The sequence below is a fragment of the Enoplosus armatus genome, chromosome 16, assembly GCF_043641665.1.
Source record: "Enoplosus armatus isolate fEnoArm2 chromosome 16, fEnoArm2.hap1, whole genome shotgun sequence".
NCBI lineage: Eukaryota > Metazoa > Chordata > Actinopteri > Centrarchiformes > Enoplosidae > Enoplosus > Enoplosus armatus.
Genome location: NC_092195.1, coordinates 19290998 through 19312455, shown reverse-complemented (window position 1 = coordinate 19312455; position 21458 = coordinate 19290998). Strand labels below are relative to the sequence as shown.

General features: G+C 41.3%; 1 protein-coding gene across 1 annotated transcript in view; it reads left to right on the top strand.

Annotated features, from left to right (window-relative positions):
- The window catches only part of col11a2 (collagen, type XI, alpha 2), a 42817-nt gene that overhangs the window by 11698 nt on the left and 9661 nt on the right, over positions 1-21458 (top strand). The window contains exons 2-33 of the mRNA XM_070921201.1: positions 693-854; positions 2419-2629; positions 2806-2968; positions 3219-3341; positions 7460-8662; positions 10034-10153; positions 11781-11996; positions 13084-13137; positions 13749-13790; positions 14127-14189; positions 14370-14444; positions 14861-14947; positions 15066-15122; positions 15247-15300; positions 15389-15442; positions 15708-15761; positions 16086-16139; positions 16345-16398; positions 16532-16576; positions 17227-17280; positions 18099-18143; positions 18353-18406; positions 18604-18648; positions 19136-19189; positions 19293-19337; positions 19573-19626; positions 19783-19827; positions 20025-20078; positions 20183-20290; positions 20889-20942; positions 21100-21153; positions 21367-21411. Of these exons, the coding sequence (XP_070777302.1) occupies positions 693-854; positions 2419-2629; positions 2806-2968; positions 3219-3341; positions 7460-8662; positions 10034-10153; positions 11781-11996; positions 13084-13137; positions 13749-13790; positions 14127-14189; positions 14370-14444; positions 14861-14947; positions 15066-15122; positions 15247-15300; positions 15389-15442; positions 15708-15761; positions 16086-16139; positions 16345-16398; positions 16532-16576; positions 17227-17280; positions 18099-18143; positions 18353-18406; positions 18604-18648; positions 19136-19189; positions 19293-19337; positions 19573-19626; positions 19783-19827; positions 20025-20078; positions 20183-20290; positions 20889-20942; positions 21100-21153; positions 21367-21411 (3602 nt within the window). The remainder of the gene's footprint in view (positions 1-692; positions 855-2418; positions 2630-2805; positions 2969-3218; positions 3342-7459; positions 8663-10033; positions 10154-11780; positions 11997-13083; positions 13138-13748; positions 13791-14126; positions 14190-14369; positions 14445-14860; positions 14948-15065; positions 15123-15246; positions 15301-15388; positions 15443-15707; positions 15762-16085; positions 16140-16344; positions 16399-16531; positions 16577-17226; positions 17281-18098; positions 18144-18352; positions 18407-18603; positions 18649-19135; positions 19190-19292; positions 19338-19572; positions 19627-19782; positions 19828-20024; positions 20079-20182; positions 20291-20888; positions 20943-21099; positions 21154-21366; positions 21412-21458) is intronic.

The following is a 21458-nucleotide window of genomic DNA, read 5'->3' as shown; positions in this document are numbered from 1 at the left end:
CAACAGCCACTTGTTTCAGTTGCTTGATAAATGGGAGCAGAATAGAGGGCACTTTCTCCGCTCTGGTTTAAACTGAGCTTTACTGTACCTGCCCTGCAGTGGTTCATATATGTGGCTTGGACTGTGGCCCATTTGCTCCCACACAGCGCTTCCTTTCTTACATTATACCAAAATGTACAGTGGTAGCCATTGTGGACATCCCCTGTACCTGCTCCTATATCGCATTAGTGCTGCAAGAACATTTAAGATTTCTTTCCAGATTAGCTTTTTTTTTTTGATCCTCTGGGCAAAGTTGGGTCTCTGCAGCAGCAAAGAAGGGCTGCGTTGCAACATTTCAGGAGTAAGCTTTGACCCTCACAGTGATTTCTATACAGCCTGTAGGATGATGAAGGAGAAGTAGTCTTCACTGGCATCTATAGACATCACAGATTTGCTGTACGTGCACCTCTACATCCACTCAAAGTTAGATGTGTAATCTAACATCTTTGGTTTCAGTTTCTGTCGTTTGAAAGCACCACAGACCAGCTGGATTAGTGATTTGTGTGTGTGTGTGTGTATTAAAGTTTCAGCTTTGACATTTCACTTGTTTACTTACTGAATATGTGTCACACACATTCTCATCAACTATTCTAATGAGTTATTTGTTAGAAAATGTAATGACAATTTTCTGCTCCTCCTCCTCTCTTCCTCAGACCCAGTGGATGTGTTGCGGGCTCTGCAGGTTCCCTCTCTCCCCGAGGGCGTGAAGAAAGTTCCCGGCTTCTGCACATCCCGTCGCTCCAGCAGCCCCGATCATGCTTACCGCATCACCAAGAAGGCCCAGATCTCCGCCCCCACCAAGCAGCTCTTCTCAGGTAGGCTTCACCGGGACTGGTTGTTTGAGTTTTTGGGGATACTGATCTGTAAATTGTAAAGTTTCATGTCTGTTTTACATAAAGAGGTTCTCTAGCGATTTATGTTGGAGGACTTGTAAGAGGCTGGTTCAAAAGAGATGGACTTGACATTATCAGTATTGTATTATTAAATGCAACCAAGTCATAATAAACCTGGTTTACAAAATTGTTTGTGAAGCAACTGATTGAATAGACAGGCCTTTTATTTTGTTGTTTCTTATTTTTGTTTCCACTTTAAATTCAAATTTTGATTTATTGGCATGACTGCAATTAGGTACAATTGGTATTTTAGAACTTGGTCGTTACCACAAAACGTTAATATTAATAAAAATATTTGTGCATGTATGTGGTAAGTGGCCATAAGCGCTGTAATACACGCAAAGATGTCCTCTGTTTTTTCTTGTGTAATAACTTGGCGAACCTTAGCTAACGTCACTGCTAGCGCTTGGCATTAATATTAATTTAATGCTATGGACAACTGTAAGAATAGTCCAATATTAATCAAATGAACTCCTACCATGCAAATAACTCAGTGGTACAGTATATCATTGTCTACAATATTACAAACATACAACTCTTTTAAATTTTGTTTATTTTATTTGGCTCAGGAAAGAGGAAACAAATCTGAAAAAATGAAGGTGTGCGTTCCTGTGTCGTACACTTCACCAGTACCGCAGCACACTTTAGGACGGGCGTAATATTTGACATATTTACGATGAATTCCAGAGTGCAGAAACCTACAATTAGAGTTACAGGTTGCTATTTATGTTTAGATGTCTTTTAAACTGAGCTCTCTGGAGTTAAGTGAGGCTATTGTGCCCTCTGCTAGATTGCTCGTGGATATAAAGTATAATTATGTGTTGCAGTGCAGGAGCTGAGTTAAACTGTGTGGGAGAGCCATAACAAATTAACTTTAGAGTACTGTCTGACACCCTGGAGTGAGGAGCGAAAAGAGAAAGTAGCACTTATGTGGTTGTGAAAAAATCCTCAAAAGTCAAAACTGATTTTCAACTCATTTTCTGAGGTTTAGCCTTCCTTCTCCAGCTCTGCCCACCTGTTATTATGTGTCCTCATCATCTATGCCAGCTTCACATGGGGCTATATCTGATATTCCCTAATCAGTTGATCCTGACACTTACTTTAATCACTTGGAGCTCATCATTAGTGTCATTTTCACACTTTCTTCTCTATCTCTCATCCTGCACGACTTTGCTATTCTTGTCTCTTCTTTCCTGCTTGAAAGCTTTTCCTTTTGCCTTCTCTTTCTTCACCTTCAGCTCGCTCTGCTGCATCACTTCTTTTCCGTGATAAATAAATGATCTGGTTCAAGGTCCGGGTCTGTCTACACTCCTCCCTCTTGTCAACTTACAGAACAACTTTTTTTCGTGGCTCCTTTCTCCATTACTGGCTCCTTCTCCTCAATTCTTCTTCTTGTAAAATACTCATGAGCCAGTCTAACAATGACCCATGTTTATAATATAACCCTTCCCTTCTTTCAATGTCCCTCCCTCCCTTCCATCAATAGGTCGATTCCCGGAGAACTTCTCCATCATGGCTCTGGTTAAGGCCCAGGCTGGTCTCCAGGCCTTCCTCCTCTCCATCTACAGCGAGCAGGGCATCCAGCAGCTGGGCATTGAAATGGGACGCTCACCTGTTTTCCTGTACGAGGACCAGAACGGCAAGCCAGCCCCTGAGGACTACCCACTGTTCAGAGGCGTCAACCTGGCTGATGGCAAGTCAGTAACCAGCGACAACCAGTTTGTGACTGGTTGAGACGACACGATTGGGGTCATGTGGGTGTGGGTGGTTGGGAATGTATATGTGATTTGAGGGTTGGTTTGATACCTTTTTAATCAGGCCTGTTGTCACATTACACATTTATTCGCCTTCGGTTCCTCCTCCTTGTCTCTAGGTGGCATCGCATCGCTTTCTCTGTTTCAAAGAAAAACGTGACACTGCTGCTGGACTGCAAGAAGAAGATGACCCGCGCCCTGCCTCGCGGCAACCATGCAGAGGTTGACACCAACGGCATCACAGTGTTCGGAGCCCGTCTGCTCGACGAGGAGGTTTTCCAGGTGAGGACCCTGATGTGCATAACTGGATATTGGTCACTGGTTAAGTCTGCTGCTGTCTGCAACTACAACGTTTGAACAGGCAAATCATATATTTGTTGGTGCAGGTTTTTGCCTTTTAGTCATAAAAGCATTAATTGAAATTAAAAACACATTAATACTTAATATACTTTAATATAGTTTCCATTGAGCTCCATAATAGATGCTGCAGCTGTACAGGTTTTTGTTGATCTGTTTTTTCTCTTCTTCATAGGGAGACATCCAGCAACTGCTGATCGCCTCCAACCCCCAGGCTGCCTATGACTTCTGTGAACACTACAGCCCTGACTGTGACTCCCCACTGCCCAAGACCCAGTCTCAGGACCCCAACACATACGTGAGTAACACCACCACAACGCGGGTTCATACACAGACATATGAAATCAACATTTGCTCCTCCACACATGTGAAACATTAATCAACCTTCTTAGTGAATAATTATCTTGAAACCAGTAACTAGCCTTTATATTTCACTCACACTCTTTCCCCTCTTACAAAGGTTACTGCGGGGTGAGCTCTCGGTTGTTCACACAAAGTGAATACACAGCCACACACAAATCCCATAGCAATTACGAGACTGCTGAGTAGCATCTGTTACAGAGCGGATAACTCAGCACTATGCTAACACAACTCATTCATAAAACTGTAGGCTCATCTGTAGCTCCGATAAAGCAGGCCCAAACACAATCTGTGGACTTTTCTGTGGCAAAAGATTATTTACTTGAAGAAAGACAACTATTCAAATATTCACTGGATCACTGAATAGTCTAGAGAAAGTGTTTGTTTGTGTCTTGCCATTGTTTTTTCTTGAGCTGAATGGAAAACATAATGAGATCAAGGAAAGATATGGAGGAGAAATACTGAAAATGTAGGTCATTTGTACAGTATGTACAGTGTAGAATTTAGAGTTTAGAGTTCATCCAGCTCTTATCATGGCTGTCACTTAATAGATACTTCTGGGTCAGTTAGGAATCTTCTGAATCAAAAAATACTGGCACAAATTCCTTCTGCCTGGAGTTCGCATGTTCTTCTCATGTTTGCTTCAAGTTCCTCCCGATGTACCTCTCAAGGGGGTTACAAAACCAACTCATTTCCAAAGACTAAAGAAATTCGGTCTTTAGAAATATGATTTACATTTGGAAATCTACACTACATGAAAATATGGTCTGATAGTGAAAACAAAGGCCACACTAAATGCTCAAGTCCTCAGGTTCAGTTTGGGTCGTCTAATAACGTCATCAAAGTGCTGCTCTCCCTTTCTGTCTGCCTCACGCATCCCCGTCATCAGCAACAGTTTGTATCCATCCACTTTCCTCCTCACCTCCTCGGTCTGTGTGTCCCTGGGGTAACCCTGGGTAATATCGTACCTTTCCATAACTACACCTTTCCATCATTTCATACACTTTGCCTTTGAGAAACACAAGCTTGAATTGTTACCGCAGTGGATTAGTTGTCACTTTTTTCTGCTCTACTGCAATGGAAGATAGAAAGTTTGGGGAAAGAGGATGATACAAGCAAACATCAATGTCTTTCCCCATTTTTTCCCCATAGATTGAAAGACAGAGAACTTGTTCAGTACATAAAACATGCAGATGAAGTTAAATTCTGATTGGTTTTCTGGTTAAATTGAGACATATAAGGATTTGGCATGAAGATGGCTTAAGGTGGAGCCTCTTTGCTTACTGAGACTGGTTGTACGCATTACATACATAATAAGCTTTGCAAGCTCTCCCTCATTCTTTTTCTCTCAAAAACATGAAACTGATATTTGGGAGTTGACATCAGCTGCGTCACAGAGCTAAAGTAGCAGATGATTTTCATCCGCTTTCATCCATCCAAAGTACATGACCTTGTTTTTTAAGCCTGCATGCCGGATCAGTCAATACAAATTGTATCAGTCACTGTGCAGAGCTCCAACACTTTGCGCCCCAAACCCTGTCATGTTGATGCTGTTGAAATGACTGCTTTCTGAATGAATATAAATCAGTGTGGTTTTATTCATTGGCTTTATGTTTTGCTGTTTTCTCATTCATCAAGGTCGTCTGTGTATGGACATCATTAATATCAACACATTTTAACCAGCAGCACAGACTCCTTCTGATGAATGGAAAAATTAAAGCTTTGCATTTTGTTATTACCTCCTTTGCTGTCTCCCGCTGTCTATCACCATGTTTTATTTTTTTCCCCTCTCGCTGCTTCACCCCACATTCACCCCTTTTCTTCTCCCCCTTTATATATTCCTCTGTGCAACCCCTATTCTCCTCCCCTTGGAAATCCACTCGCCCCTTCTTCATGCATTCCTCTTGCTTTCATGTACCCTCCTCCCCTCTGCCAACCCATCCCTCCTTCCATACTTCCCATCTTTCAATCTTTCCACCCCCCCCCCATCTCTCTCAGTACTTTGATGAGGAGCAGGATGACCATGAATACCCCTATTATTATGAGGAAACAACAGGCGTTCCCTCCTCCTCTCCCCAACCTGGGGCCCCCAATCAACAGGTAAAGAGGGAGCAAGAGAGACGGAAAACACGAGCGGGGTTTGTGGAAGGGAAGGAGAATGAGAGAGAGAGGTATTAAAGCAATAACGGAGGCATAATTCATAAAATAGGTTTAGCTTGCTAAATATTTCAATGCAAACTAAATTTGCGTTACACATTCCCTAATATATGTGTTTGGAAATCTACATTTTCACTTTTAGCATATGCCTCTCTCATCCCTCATCGCTCCATACCTCCTTTGTTTTATTTCACCTTTTCTTTAATCCACATTGACCTCTCACGCATCCACCTGGTTTCCACAGCCTCTGCCACACAGGATTACCTTTGCTCCTTGTGATTATATTTTTGTCCTCATGTCATTTACACGTTGTCATATATGTATGTGTGTTAAGATGTGGCCAAGTGGGGGCACTGGGGTGGTGTAGGTGCAGCTGTGTTGTCACGCACACATGCACACTTTTTCTCCCATTCTTGTCCACTCAGTTTTCCAGTCTTCCCTCCTTCTTCATATATCCCATCTTGTTGCACCATAATCCGAACCAGAATACCTTCTCCCAAATAGAGTGAAAACCTTTTGAGAATTTAAGGAGAGTTAATTTGTGGATCTGCTGACTTTACCATATCAAACCAATGGATTACAAGTTAGCATATGAAACACATAAGAAGAACCAGTGTGACCTTTTCTTAAACTGATCTTGGTCAAATAGTCTTTGTAAATAAGTTTTGTTTTAATTTACGTTGTGTACAAGATAGAAGGGGTTTGTCCCACGATGGGTGTTTGACTTTCCTGTGATTGTTTGAATTTTCTGGTCATTTATGATAAACTCCACCCATTTGGCTTCACAATTCATCACCACCAAAAAAAAAAAACATTAGATTTACAATACTATTTGGCCAGGGCATGTGTCTGTATTGTCTTGTTACTTGCATGATTTCTTAATTGTCTTGGAGGATGTCACCGCATGCACCTACTGTACTTCTGCATCATCAGTGTCCTGACCAATTTTCCAGTCAACATGGGAATATCAATGCACATGTTTTGGTCTTGGTATATGCATTCATGGTTGTATATCTGACCTTTGTATGACATACATGACATGTACATGTATGCCACATTCTGTCTCCTTTAAGTCTGTTTGTGTTCTGTATTGCATATTTGAAGAGTTTATGTTCAGGATGATCGTCTGTTTTTTCTTTACACTATTTGGGTGAAATTTTTGAGTTTTTTTACAATGTAAATTTGCATGTATTTTTATTATAGCAGCATGAGTAGTGGAATGAATCACGCACTATTATTTTCATTTTTTGGTTTTATGTGACAGATATGCATTTGCATGTTAGCTTGGCATCCATGCTCCTTCTTTTGCATGACTAAACAGCAGTAACCTTCTCTGTCTTGCAGTTGGACCGCTCAGTGCATCACAAACTATGTGGGTGTGTGTGTGTGTGTGTGTGTGTGTGTGTTCAGCACCAGCTTTACCTGATCAGTCACACCCTCAGTGCCTCTGCCAAACCACAGGCTCCAGTTCATATTAGCACAAAGATGCTGCTTTGTCATTTAATAATGGGAATGGCATTACTGGAGAGATCAGCAAAAAAAACCTTCAAAATAACTTGGGTCAAAGACATGCAATTTCTCAAAATGTGGATTTTTAATTTAAGTACTGGTACTTTTGTATTTTTGCTTACTGTTAGTATGAATCCTCTGCTGTATCCAGTAATGCCTGTACAGTCTCAGTAAATCATCCAAGCCTTGGCCATCTTTATGTCATTGTTTCTCAAAACATCCACTCTTGTCTTTCTCTCTCCTTCTGTCCATCCCTTGTTTGTGCTTTTCACCCCCCTCCCAACCCTTCCATGTATCACTGTCTTCCTCCACTCTCTCTCTCTGTCTTTGTCAATATGCACTTTTACATACTAAACAACATCTCAACCAAACAATAATCACGGATATTAGAAGAAGGCGCTCAATGGAAAAGCAGCCCCCACTAAATCCACCCTTGTCAAAGCCAAACCCACTCCAGCTAAGCCGGCCAAGACTAGACCATACAAACTTGTAGTCAAGTCGCCCATGCCCACCAAAGCTCCCAAGTCTTCCTCAGCCAAGCCATCCAAAGCAAAGCCCACTGCAGTAGAGATCCTCTTGTCTAAGATCAAACCAACAACAGCAGCTAAGTCTAAGCCCACAGCTGCCCCAGTTAAGAATGGCAATGGTAAACCAGCTGCTGAGAAGAAAGCAAATGGTGCAGCTAAAGCCAACAGCAATGGCAATGGAAAAGCAGCTGTAGCAAAAACAAATGGCAATGGCAAAACTACAGCTGATGCCAAGCCTACAGCTCAGGCCAAAGTGAATGGAAATGGCAATGGCAAGGTTGTAGCTGAGAAGAAAGTCAATGGTAACGGAAATGGAAAATCCTCAGCAGAAAAGAAAGCCAATGGAAATGGAAAAGCCACGGTTGTGTCTAAGACTAATGGAAATGGCAAAGCTACAGCAGAGAAGAAAGCCAATGGAAATGGCAAAACTACCATTGAGGTTAAAGAGGTTAAAGTAAAAGTTAATGGCAAAGCTGAGAATAAAGTCAATGGTGAGGCTAAGGCTAATGGCAATGGCAAAGTTATTACTGTGGTAGAAAAGAAAGCCATTAGTAATGGTGCTGCAAATCAGGCAAAAATTGAAACCACTACAAAAGCAAAGACTGAGAAAGTTATTAAAGTAGAAAAGATAGAAAAGACTGTGGTCAGTGCAGCTAAATCAGCTGCCAAAGTGGAAGCTACTAAGGCACCAAAATCCACAAAAGCATCAAAACCTGAACCTACAAAAACGGCAAAGTCTGGGGTCACCAAAGCTCCAGCAGCGAAAACTCAAGTAAAGGCAGAGGTCAAAGAGGTCACCAAAGTAAAAACTGTGGTCACCAAAGTCCCTCTGGTCAAAGCAACAGTGAGCAAAGTAGTGAAGAATGTGGTCGAAAAGGTTTCCATCCTGAAGAAAGAAGCTCCGACATCTGCCCCTGTCCGGCCCACTCCACCCAGACCCACGAAATCCAAGGTGGTGGTGGACATTAATGTCAAATCCCTGCACAAACCTTTCCCACCCTTTGGCAAGACTGCGCTGAGTGGAAGTGCAGTCCCAGCGAAGAAAATTACCAACGGTTATCAACAGGTACAACAGGAGGGCCCTTGTTTGGGTCAGAATGTCCAGAGTCGTATGTCCCATCTGTCCCACCTGGTTGACAGGTCTTTCCACCATCCAGGGTCTGCAACAAAATTTTTGTGGAACTGTTTTTACGACTTTGGTCCCTTTTATGAATAGCTTGATCTTTCAATAGGTGGCTGGCAGTGCAAATTTTGAGGTAAATCCTTGATGGTGGACAATCTGGTCTTCAGAGTGGAAGGTGGTTCATACCAAGCTGGGTGCCCTGTCCTCTGTTTATATATCATATGATCTTCATGATCACCCTCACTTCTCCATATGATATGATACAGCGGTGCACATTGAAGCATGGCTAATTGTACAGTTTCATTGTTCTTTACTTCACTTCATACTCCTACCTTCAAGCTGCTGAAACTGGATCTCAGAACCTAAATACACTCCAGCACTCCGTCTCTCTTTCTTTTTGGGGGAAACCATTAACGTATCGGTCAAATGAATGAGCATGGATTTCTATGGCACAAAAACTAAACCTGAGAAAACACAAATACTATCACATTCTATACACAAGCAACACAACAAAACTCCCCTGTCACTCTGTCATTCTCTCTCTCTATGTTTTTTGTTTTTTTTGAAGTACCTGTGTTTTCTCTCTGACACCTGTCTCCCTGTCTCTGGCCATATTTTGTATCAAATATGAATAAAGCAGCCTCACAGAAACTAAAAATGTGTGCCGTCATTAGAAGTCAAATTTCATTCAATGTGTAGTCTACTATGAAGCTGACATGCGTCAAGGTAGAGAGACATTGTGAGGTTCATGGTCATTAGTGGGTTCTGGTAAATTCACAGCATGCGTTGACTGTTACATTTAAGTAACTGAATTAAGTTCTGTGAGGCTGTTGATTGGGGTTGTCTCTCTGTTTTCTGGTCTTGGGTGAAACTAGACATCCCAAAGCATCAAGTTATGATGTTTTCATCTTAAGGGATGGATAGAGGCTCTCAGTCCTACTTCCAATAAGAGCAGACTTCACCCTTTCATGAATCTTGGCTTTGTGGGCTTTAAAAAGCAAAAAATGTTCATCAATACAACAAAAAGAAATCTCAGCAAAGTAGTCTCAATGACTCCCTAAATCTTGCATATGGCAAAATTTATAGTTATTGAGAAACTACCTGAAATTTCTTTTCTAAAATGGATCAACTTTAAAAATGTGAGTTGCCAGTAAAAACTTCTTTGCCTCTGGCAACGACAATTTTATGATGTGTTCCATTTTCTTCTTTTAACTCATCATCACTTACAAGCAGACTTTGAACTAACCACGCTCTTCCAATCAAATCTGCTTACTTCCTCCCTGCTCTCCAATTCCTGTCAACTTGACCAATCAGGATGTAGACACTGAATATTCCGAGGCTGGCCACACCCCTACAGAGACTGATTATTACTATGAGGAGACGGTCCCACTGCCAGAGGGTGAGGTGATTGGACAAGAAGAGGTCCCTGTACAGGTAAAAAGAAAATGACACACTGGTCAGTGACACAGATCGAGGAGATGAAACAGTCAAGGAAGACCGACAGAATAGATCTAGAGGACATACATGTAAATTAAACGCCAAATCTCCAGATAGATTTTAATTTTCACAGTAAAATATAAAAACTCCAGTTACCAATTAACACAAAAACAAGAATAAATCACTACCTTAACAAAAGAGACTTCCATCACCAAAGGAAGAAGACAGTGTAATACCTGTGTGGTGGTGAGCCCAGTCTATGTAGTTTAACCAAGTAGTTACAGCCCTGTGTCTCTCTTTACACTTTTCTAACCACACATCAATGTTTTGTTGGCACCGATGCCACGTGACAAGACATAGGAGAAAAGCTTCTTCAAAGGGGAATGCACCACATTCATCTGCTTGTATCATCAAACATTTTTATGTGGCTCCCATTTTCCCTAACAACAAGATGTCTGTTTTGTTCTCATCCCGAGGTCCTTCGCTGATCAGGTCGTGACCTTGACATAAGAACAACATTCTTGTGGAAAAAGGGATCCGCGTAGGAATATTTGATGTGCAGTTTTAACCACAGCAACAAAGGGAGATGAATATAATGCATTCTTGTTTGGGATAAAATTCTAACTGAACTAAAGAATACAGGAGTTGACGTGGCTTACTTTACAGCCCTGAACTATCAGAATTTGAGAATGAGTTTCTCACAGTTCTGATCTGTTTCTCACAGTTCACTTATTTTGGCAATAATCCGTATTGTCACCATTACTGTTTTATCTGTATTAACTGACTTTGATGACTTTGTTTTCCAATTTTGATTCTGAGAATGTTTTTGCCACTGTTTTGGTGAGAAATGTGTCAGTTCAATATGGTATATTTTAGGAACAAATATACACATTATTCACAGTTTGTTGTGATAGTGCTTCAGATGTATTCACGTTTTTATATGAGGTAACCGTACAGAATAATTCCACTGGATTCATATTTGTTTTTAAAACACCCATGGTAAGTAAAATAGAAAATAACATAGTTTTTGCTTTGCATAGTCTAGCACATATCAGCAGCTTGTTTTCACCAAGTGCTTCATGTCAGTTCTGTGTGTTCAGGGATTATGCAAGCATGACCTTGACATTTAAAGTGTCTTTTCTCTCTCTCTCTCTCTTTCTCTCCAAACTTACAATGTCAGATAATATATTTAGGCAAATTTGGATTTGGTTACAGGTCAACACACACAGGCTGATGAGGATATGCTTTGGTGGAAACACATACTATCATAAGCTCAACAATAGTTGATTAACAGAAGATTTAAGGTCCATAATTCACCTGAAAAAATCAGACTGAAGTTACAGCATGAAGGACTGATAGAGTCCCCACAGTTGTTTTCTGTCCCTATGTCACTGTTTATTTGCAAGAGGTAAGACTCACTTTTTTCTATATATGCCCCCCTTCCACTCCCCTTTCGTTTCATTCTATATTTCTCTTTCCTTTACTAACATTTCCCCTTCATACATACCTCTCCCTCCTCCTTTCACTGTTCCTTCTTCCTCTTGCATCTTTATTTCCCTTTGCTTGGTTCATCCTCTCGTGCCCCTCTATCTATCCCGTTGCGGCTCTGATAAACCCAACCCAGCCCCAGGTGGAGCCATCGTTGGTGGGAGAGGAGGTAGATGCCACCAAGGCAGGAGGTGGGGGCGAGGAGGCCTTCACCGAGGAGTATGTGACTGGGGACGTGGGCCTTAAGGAATACGACTATTCCTACAGGGACTACAATGAGCCATTACTGGAGACTGGAGAGGCCGATGCCAACATGGGCCCCGCCCTGTCCGCTGTGACAGACGAGGGAGGCGTAAGTCGTTTTGCTTCACAGGCAAACAAACAAAATCAGTTTCAACCAACTCTGAATCCTAGTCTTTGTCAAATTGTATTCAATGTCCTCTCAAATGACTTGTTTGAGTTTGCCATCTCTCAAAGGCCATCAAAGGCTGTTTTTTACCACTCTGGGAACTGTTGACCCCCTTACCCATGGTGACTAATTTGAACACACGGTACTTCAGAAAACTGGGATGGAGAATGTAGCCATGACTACCTTCACTTTAACACATAAGTGTGGACTTCAGATAGACCTAAAAGTTATAAAATCAGGTTAGATATCTCAGGAGGACCAGCTACAACTTTAACTACAGTTAGCAATTTAGACTTGACATTAAAAATGAAACTCCGGTCTGCCCTTAGATCATTTTATGTATTGGTTGTTAACACATGTTTTAGTTTCCCACCCAATGTGATATAAGTAAATTCAAAATGGCCACCATGCTAGTAAGGCGTGTTCACAGATTCAATTTTATGCCAGGCAAGCTCAATCAATCACAGAGAAATCTGTATTTGAATGCATTTCAAAACTTTAAGGACCAAGACCTAGTCCCCCACATCAGAGGTTGAAACAGGTTTTACTCTATACGGTGTATAGTGAGCAACTCAGGACCCCAGGAAGAATAGCTATTACCGTGGTAGAAGCTATTGGGGATCCTAATAAACATAAACGATAGCTTGAACTATCAGATACACTTCATAAAGAGGCATTTGGAAGTGAAGCAGTAACCGATTACTGCATCTTTTGTCTTGAATGCCATTTATCTCAGTGTATGGCTGCATTTAGAGCTGCTAAGCCCAGATGATTCTCTGTATCTATGCAAAATATAATGGAACAACAGAACCACTGAATCATCGGTATTTGGACGAAAGCTTATCGCAAGCAAAAACAGGTTTTCATTTTGTCATGTCAGTGTTTGATATAATGAAGGCGTCTTTATGTGAGATACTGTTGTCTGTCATAAGCATTCAGCAAGTGTGTTGTCTTTCATTTCCAATGGGTGTGTGTAAGCACCTCTATACTGACTACGCTGTGTTGTTGGCTACATGTGTGTTTTCCTCAGGCTGCCGTCAGAGGCCAGAAAGGAGAGAAAGGAGAACCTGCTGTCTTGGAGCCTGTGAGTTACTAACTGTCTTTACCTGAGCAGGTGTATTTAAACTGGCTTGCTCTGTGAAAGGAAGGACAATTGCTCATCAATTTAGATAGATTTGCCACATTAATTTGAGGGTGTTATTAAAATGTGACGCATATTCGCTTGTTAGAGTACTACTTTGGCAGAAGAACCACACCTGTTCTGTTATAATATCACCTGATATATCTACAACTGGTTACCCACCCTGTTCCATATTTGTTTAAATTGGTGCCAATAATGGGGAACAAACTCCCCATAGCTTAGACAGCTCGTAGTTCAAATGGCAGCAAACATGCCTATCCACAGAGTAAATGACAAACCTAAGCTTCTTGTCCTCGTAGATGAGCTAAACGGCTGAACATCTGTTATATAAGCAGGTTTTTTTCTTTAGTGCATATTTCAGTCCCAAAATGCTGAAATAAGTTATTTAACCTGAAATGCACCTGTTGAAAAGGGTCAGGCCCCTCCAGAAGGTTCCAAACATGTTTTTAGTAAAGAAAATTGTACTAGTTAAGGTGCACTACAAACAAAATGAATCTCACAGAATCAGAGGAGCCTGATTAATGGAGTAATGACTTGTATTTTGACTTTTGCAGGGTATGCTGATTGAAGGACCTCCAGGACCTGAGGGACCTGCTGTAAGTAGATGATGATTATTCCCTTGTTTTTTTTTTCCAAAAGACATTTTACTTTCCTCTACATATCATATTGACACTCCTGTAGTTTTCTCTTCTAGATTAGTACCTTTATTCTCTGAGCTAGTCATTATTTTGGTCGTAGTGTAATTTGCTTGTTGCCAATATTAAATAGCACCTTAGCCGGTACACTTCTCTATTGCAAGGATGTGACAATTAACGTTCTTTCTTGAATGTTATGTTTAGGATCTTCCTGTAACACTGTAATAAATCTGCACGTGACACTGACATTGATTCTGTAGTCAGAATACTTAAGCACTCTTCCTCCACATCTTTCAGGGTCCTTCTGGCCCCCCCGGCTCTTCTGGACCTCCTGGATCTGTCGGTGACCCTGGCGAGAGGGTGAGTGTTTCACTTTATCTACAGAGGTGCAGGTTTGTAGAGACATTAGTGCAGAATCTGTGCACAGACGATTCTGAGACATTATTGGTGACTGCAGAAGCGTTTTGCAAGAGAAGCGTATTTCACTTCCACTCTCTCCGTGAACCGGCAAGCTCACCGCTCCCTCTCTCCTTCACGCAGGGTCCTCCTGGTAGGGCTGGTCTGCCTGGAGCTGATGGAGTCCCTGGACCTCCTGGGACCTCAGTCATGCTGCCTGTGAGTCACCCTTAACTTTTGATCCTTTATTAGAAATGGATACCATCTGACTGGCCATTAAAGTGAATGATATTTGCTCCAACATGGGAAAACATTTTGTGGATACCTTTAAGATTTAACACTGACCCTTGTTAAATATTCGGTATAGTTCTCTGTATGTTCAGTACACAGCTTGATGCAGGCTTATGTTTAAATATTTGGATGAAGACCAATAGATTGGAGGTTCCTCACTGATCGCAGCTCCAGTCTATAAACCTGCCATCATATTTTGATTTGTTTGTTTGTTTATTAGTTCAAGTAATTGTTCCGCAGTGTTTTTTGTCGATAAATTATATTCAATTTATCCAACAGTTGCAACTGTGACCATTCATTAGTCACTCGCATAGTCTAAATGCTTTTTTCTTTTCTTTTTGCAGTTCCGTTTTGGTCAGAGTGGAGGAGATAAGGGTCCTGTCGTGTCTGCACAGGAAGCCCAGGCAGCAGCCATCTTGTCTCAGGCCAGGGTCAGTCATCACTTTTACTTCACATTTCCACTGTGCGGTTAGTTTGCCTCAAGGATCATGTCAGTGGAGTCTTGACGTGCCTCCATCATCATTGATTTTGAGATGTTGTTGTCTCTAGATGGCTCTGAAAGGACCTCCTGGACCAATGGGCTTCACTGGACGCCCTGGACCCCTGGTATGTTATCTGTTATTTGGACCCTTACTTGTTCATATCAAGCTGATTGTTTTCTCATCATTAAGTGACGTGAAAGGATAAATAGTTTTTCATGATGATGGTGATGATTACTGTGTCTGTTTAGGGAAATCCAGGAAGTTCTGGTCTGAAGGGAGAGAGTGGAGACCCCGGTCCTCAGGTAAAAACAAATTTAAATTATTTGTGCGTCAAATCACCCTTTCCATTTACAGAACAGCGTTATGTATGTAATCTAATTAATTTTCCAGGGCTCCAGGGGACCCCAGGGTATGATGGGACCTCCAGGCAAATCAGGAAGAAGAGTGAGTATAAAAAATGGCCGCCCTGCCGCCCATTGCTTTTTCATTAAGTTGTTTATTGTTTGAAGGTTTTTGTCTCCAGAGAGGGTTTTGTCAACCCTCTGCAGCGCTTAAACAAGGAGTCATGTATTTCCAGACCCGGCGCTCTCCTGTAGTCCTGTTTAATTCTCTCTATCAACAAAACATGGGTACTTGGCATGTGGTACAACTGTGTGTCATATATGATGGCACTTTAAAACATGTTCTTTGTCTGCTTGTCTCCTAACAGGGTCGTGCTGGAGCCGATGGTGCCAGGGGAATGCCAGGAGAGCTTGGAACTAAGGTAACCTCTCTCTCCTTCATGGACGTCGTCTAAATCAACTCTATTGGCTTCTGATTTTCGCTCTTTGTTTGTAGATGCAACAGATCCCCCTATTTAACAAATGAAATACTTGTGTATTTATGTAACTGTGATGTTGCCTCAAAATTAAACATATATCTCCCCTGAGGCTTTAGATGCTTGTTAGATTTTTTTAGTGGTGAATTTGTGAAATCAGAAATGTGTAACTTGGTAGGCTACACAGGAGTATGATTAAGCCAGCTTTTACTTGGTATTGGTCTTCGACATGCAGTAATAAAACCTTACATGTCTGTGTGTCTCTCTCAGGGTGACCGTGGTTTTGATGGCCTTCCTGGTTTGCCCGGGGACAAAGGACACCGGGTGAGTCAAAAGCAAATCACAATCAAAATGCCACACACACTTCACACACTATTATTATTATTCTTCTTCTTATTATTATTATTATTATAGTTATGGTGGCAGTAAAAAATATTGACTGTTCTTGAATATGTCTAAGAACTTTAATACTTGCACATCTGTTTGTAAGAAGAGCTAAATATTTTCCTCCGCTCTGTCATCTCCCCAGGGTGACTCTGGAGCACTGGGACCCCCAGGCCCTCAAGGAGAGGACGGAGAGAGGGTACGGAGATATGAGAAAAGAATTTGAAAAACATCAACAACAAAAACAAAACATCTGTCACTGTGGCACTCCATAACTGTTAATAATCGGCATCTTTCCATCCTTGGCGTGTTGTTTCTGTGTGTGTTTCCAGGGAGACGACGGAGACGTCGGACCCCGGGGTCTCCCAGGTGAACCAGTGAGTGTTTCCATGACAACATAGCTTATTATAAATCTCTCCCTCGATGTCACTCTGTTAGAAACAGCCTCCCGAAATACATCTCTGTATATCCACCTGTAGCACTACCGCTACCGTCACACCTGTTGTTTCTCACCACAGCACTGATACCTGAAATAGTTGAGGCAGTGATGGAGAGTGCTGTCAGGATCACAGGTGTATGGTGCAGTGGTTTCTACAAAACAATTACCAACACATGCGTCCATTTCTTGCAAGTAATAGCTTGGATGTGCATCAGATATTTTACAATCTTTTATAGGAATATACATTCACATTAATATCAATGATATCATTAAAAAAACAATTCCCTTCAACAAAAATTATTTTTGAAGACGATAGGTGCGCCATCTACCAAAATATTAAACACTTATAAACACTTGTATTATTTATCAACAAACAGTAACACTCATTACAATATAATGATCAGTATACTACTATATATTCATTCGTCAGTTTGTCCTGATGCTAATGTTGCTACTGTAGCTGTTGTTTACCTTTGACCTCCCATTAATATTAATCTACATTATGATTTATTCTAGAATCCAATTTGTAATTAGGAAATGTAAAAAAAGATTACCGACTGATCTTGGCTTGCGTGTGTGTGTCTCTAGGGACCTCGTGGTTTGCTCGGACCTAAAGGTCCTCCTGGAATCTCTGGACCTCCTGTGAGTAAAAACAATTTCAAACCACATTGTGCTGCTGTGATTTTAGCTGCATTGTTTCATGCCTGTGTGACCACTGAACACCCACAGCACCTCCTGAAACAACACCCTGTGACCTGATATAAAGAAGGGGATATCCAGTAATCTAAAAATGAGCGTGTAATGTTCCCACAGTCACCTCAAAACAATACCAAGACACCCAGTATCACCCAGGATTTAGGCAGCCAAGTCCCAAGTATCCATTTGACACTCATGTATTTATATGTACTAGAGTTGTTTTGCTCAAGTGGTTGAGCTCTTCCCTTAAAAAGTTCTCCACAGAAATAGCACTGCAGTCCTATAATATTGTCTAACTCACAATGGGTAATTAATTTTTTTAAAGGATCAAAATCACTGCAGCAGAACGCAGTAGAGATATCATCTTTTTTATTCCACGCATTCTTCCTCCTTGTCAAAACCTGGCACCTAGATTACCCATAATGCGACTCGGCCGCCAACAGTTCGGTCGGAGATTCGGCTGTAAACAGACATTTATGTGTAAAATCGGTGGCGTTCCCCTTTAAGCAGCAGTGTTTGATTCCCACAAATGTGAAGACTCGCACTGGCATCATCACCACGGTCTTTAGTTTGCTGTGAGTGGGATTGAGCAAGGCACCAGCAGGGATAGTTTCAGCTCCCACTGCAGACAAAAAGATCTGCTTCACCTTAGTGAGTTAGTTATTAGTATGTGAAACTCTGTTTGAATTGTTTTTGAATTGTTGACATTGATTTTGTTCAGAATGGATTCAGTTTTTTTTATATTCATCCTCTCTTCTTCTCAGGGTGTACGAGGAAATGACGGGCCCCACGGTCCCAAGGGGAACTTGGTCAGTGTCACTATAAGTTATCTACCATGTTATCATGTAACCTTGTACTTTTGAATCAGCAGATAATTAGCATCAGTACACCTTACAATAATGCAAATCTTTTCTTTTGATTCTACATGATTCTCTCGTCCTTATCTGTTCTTCACTCTGCCCGGCTGTTTGGTTTGCATGTATCATCACTTTATCTTCTTGTATCTCTGTCTCTTCAGGGTCCCCAAGGAGAGCCAGGACCTCCAGGTCAGCAGGGAACCCCAGGAACTCAGGTGAGACCGAGGACAGCTCCCCAGTATCACATACTTGTGATTTTAACTTCTTTCATCAAGTAATTGTGTGCTAAAGAGCATAGGCGCGCGTACACATGCACACAAAAATAAAAGGAAACAGTTGAGAGTATACATTCATCCCATACGTTGAGCATAAGTCTCATGTGTTTGTTTTTTGTTTGGGGTTTTTTTTGCAGGGAATGCCAGGACCTCAGGGAGCCCTCGGACCCCCAGGAGAGAAAGTAAGAAACCAAAAATACATAAAGTAACTCTGTATTAAAAGTACCTCAAGATACAGGATGTTAACTTGTTCCCTACTTTCATGGTTCATAATCCAACGTCCAATCCAACCAGAAAGTAAAAGTGACAGGATTTTAAAAGTATTTTTTGTCAGATTTTCAGCATAAAATTGACAAATAAGTGTATTATATAATGATTCTTTCATTCCAATTAGCTTAGCTTAGCATAAAGACTGGAAATGGGAAAACAGCTAACTCTCAAGGCTCAATAATTAGCACAGTCCCTGTGATAATGGCAGCTGAAGTAACTCACTAAAGCATAGAAAGAGAGCGATTTCAACAGTTGTTTAATGCATAATTGTAGCATGTATTTGTTTTTATCACGTTGTTGTTCTTCTTCTGGTGTTTTATGGCAGTTACCAAAAAGTTTCAAGTGCAAAACTGCCACGCTCTGGGCTCTCACTCATGACCACTTTGTCTTCTCCATCAGGGTCCCACAGGAAAACCAGGTCTGCCAGGAATGCCTGGAGCTGACGGCCCTCCTGTACGTTTGTCTCCTTGTATATATCATAAAAACTGAATTAAGTTGAATCTGCCAACACTGGATGTCCTTCCTGTGGCTTGAACTCTCTGTCTTCCCTTCTCAGGGTCACCCAGGAAAGGAGGGGCCTCCCGGCACCAAAGGAAACCAGGTGGGTGTCAATCATGACCCCATCGTACCACATATGTTCCATCTAACAAACTCAATTCACCAATTAAATATGACTCATAGCAGAAGAAACATATTACATCTGAAAGAGTTTGATTGAAAGTGACTTTAAGTAACTTTGTGGTTGTAGTTGTGCATGTCGAAATGACACCCAACATATTTACCTTAAGATATTTATTGTGTTGTAAACTCGTCCTTCTTTCTTTGACCTTCTCCAGGGTCCCAACGGTCCGCAGGGAGCTATCGGCTATCCTGGCCCTCGTGGCATCAAGGTCTGTAGAAATCAACTAGCAGGTTTTGTTATTGTGAGGTCAGTTTGCACAGTCTAAGCTGCTTTCCCTTTCGGGGGGATTTTGCATTGCATGTGCAAATAAACTGAACCAACACAAGCATATCAGTGTACTGATTATGGGATGCTTTAATTGCAGGGAGGTCAAGGAATCCGTGGACTGAAGGGCCACAAGGGAGAGAAGGTAAGTGATTCATTACAGTTTAATACTTTCAAATAAACATCACTCACTCATTAAATCACAATAGTGAAAGCACGCAAATATGTTAGAAAATGTTCATGTCTTTGTCGGAAAGGATTTTGAGTTTGAATCAAAAACGAGGTTGAAATAGTCTTTTTCTGAGTTTGTACTGTATGTTTTTTGTCTGCTTGTGTTTCTAGGGAGAAGATGGTTTCCCTGGAATTAAGGGAGATTTTGGTGTCAAGGGAGAGAGGGTAAGATAGATTGGTGGAGTAACTGGTTGGCTGATCAGTTCATTAATAGAATGATTAATGGGTTAATGAATCACTGATGGTTTTGCTTTGTCTCCTGCTCGCAGGGTGAGCTTGGAGTATCAGGGCCCAGAGGAGAGGATGGTCCAGAGGGGCCAAAGGGTCGCGTCGGACCCCCTGGTGAGCTCGGACCAATTGGACTTGTTGGAGAGAAGGTACAGCCTGATTACATGATTGGCTCTTAGTAACACCAGATAGGTCACTGATATATATATGTATTATTCATCAAAGTGAAAGTCGCCTGAAACTGGATTTCACTGCCGATATTTCCCACAAATTTACCAAGATCGTTACCATTTTCTTCTTCTTTGACAATACATTAGGCAGGAAATATCATTGTGCTGCCCTCTTGTGGTTGTACATGTACGTGCACTTGAGTGAAACCTGACATTTAAACATGGAATTTACAGTATTTTATAATTGAAAAATGGCCATTTAATTTTCACAAAAGTGTTTTCCTTTTGTGTTGTATTTTTAGTTGTTGCAACTGAATATTTGAGTTTCTGTAAGACATTTTGCCATACATTGTATTGCATGTTAATATGACTGTAGCACACCTGAGCACAATATCAGCAAATTCTCATTTACCCTTCATATTATGGTATATATGTCTGAATTTGAACAAATCATCATTGGCAGGCTTGTAATACGATTTGTTGTGTAACTGGTTGGTAATATTTAAACACAACTGCAGATGTTGTGACCCAATGAAGTTAAAGGATAATGATTAATGATGTCAACATGTGATTTCAGGGTAAACTTGGTGTACCTGGACTTCCTGGATATCCTGGAAGACAAGGACCTAAGGTAAGAGAAACAAAACACATACAGGATCTGTCATCCTCACTGACTCATTCATCTTATATTATTCATTCAGGAAGACTTATTTTTTCACACTAGTGATCACCAGGCCTCTGTATGGGGAGAAACACTGCCGATGTTGAGATGTTGATTTGTTTTTTAGGGATCTCTTGGATTCCCAGGATTCCCTGGCTCAAACGGCGAGAAGGGAACGAGGGTAAGGCGATGGCTCTGTGGAAGATTTTGCTTCTCAAGTCAGACTGTTCAGCTCCTTCAGCCTATAGATGATCAGTGATCAAAGATCTGATTAATAATCTCTCCACAGATAAGCTAGACTGATGGATCCAGTAGATTAAGTTGTATAATCAGTAATGTACAGTTCTCTTCTGTCTGGCTGAGTCTGTAATTGTTTGTTTGTTTGCTTTTTCAGGGTCTTAGTGGCAAATCAGGACCAAGAGGACAAAGAGGACCAACGGTACCATTTCACATTTATTCATTCATTCTTTCTGACAGTTCGTAAAA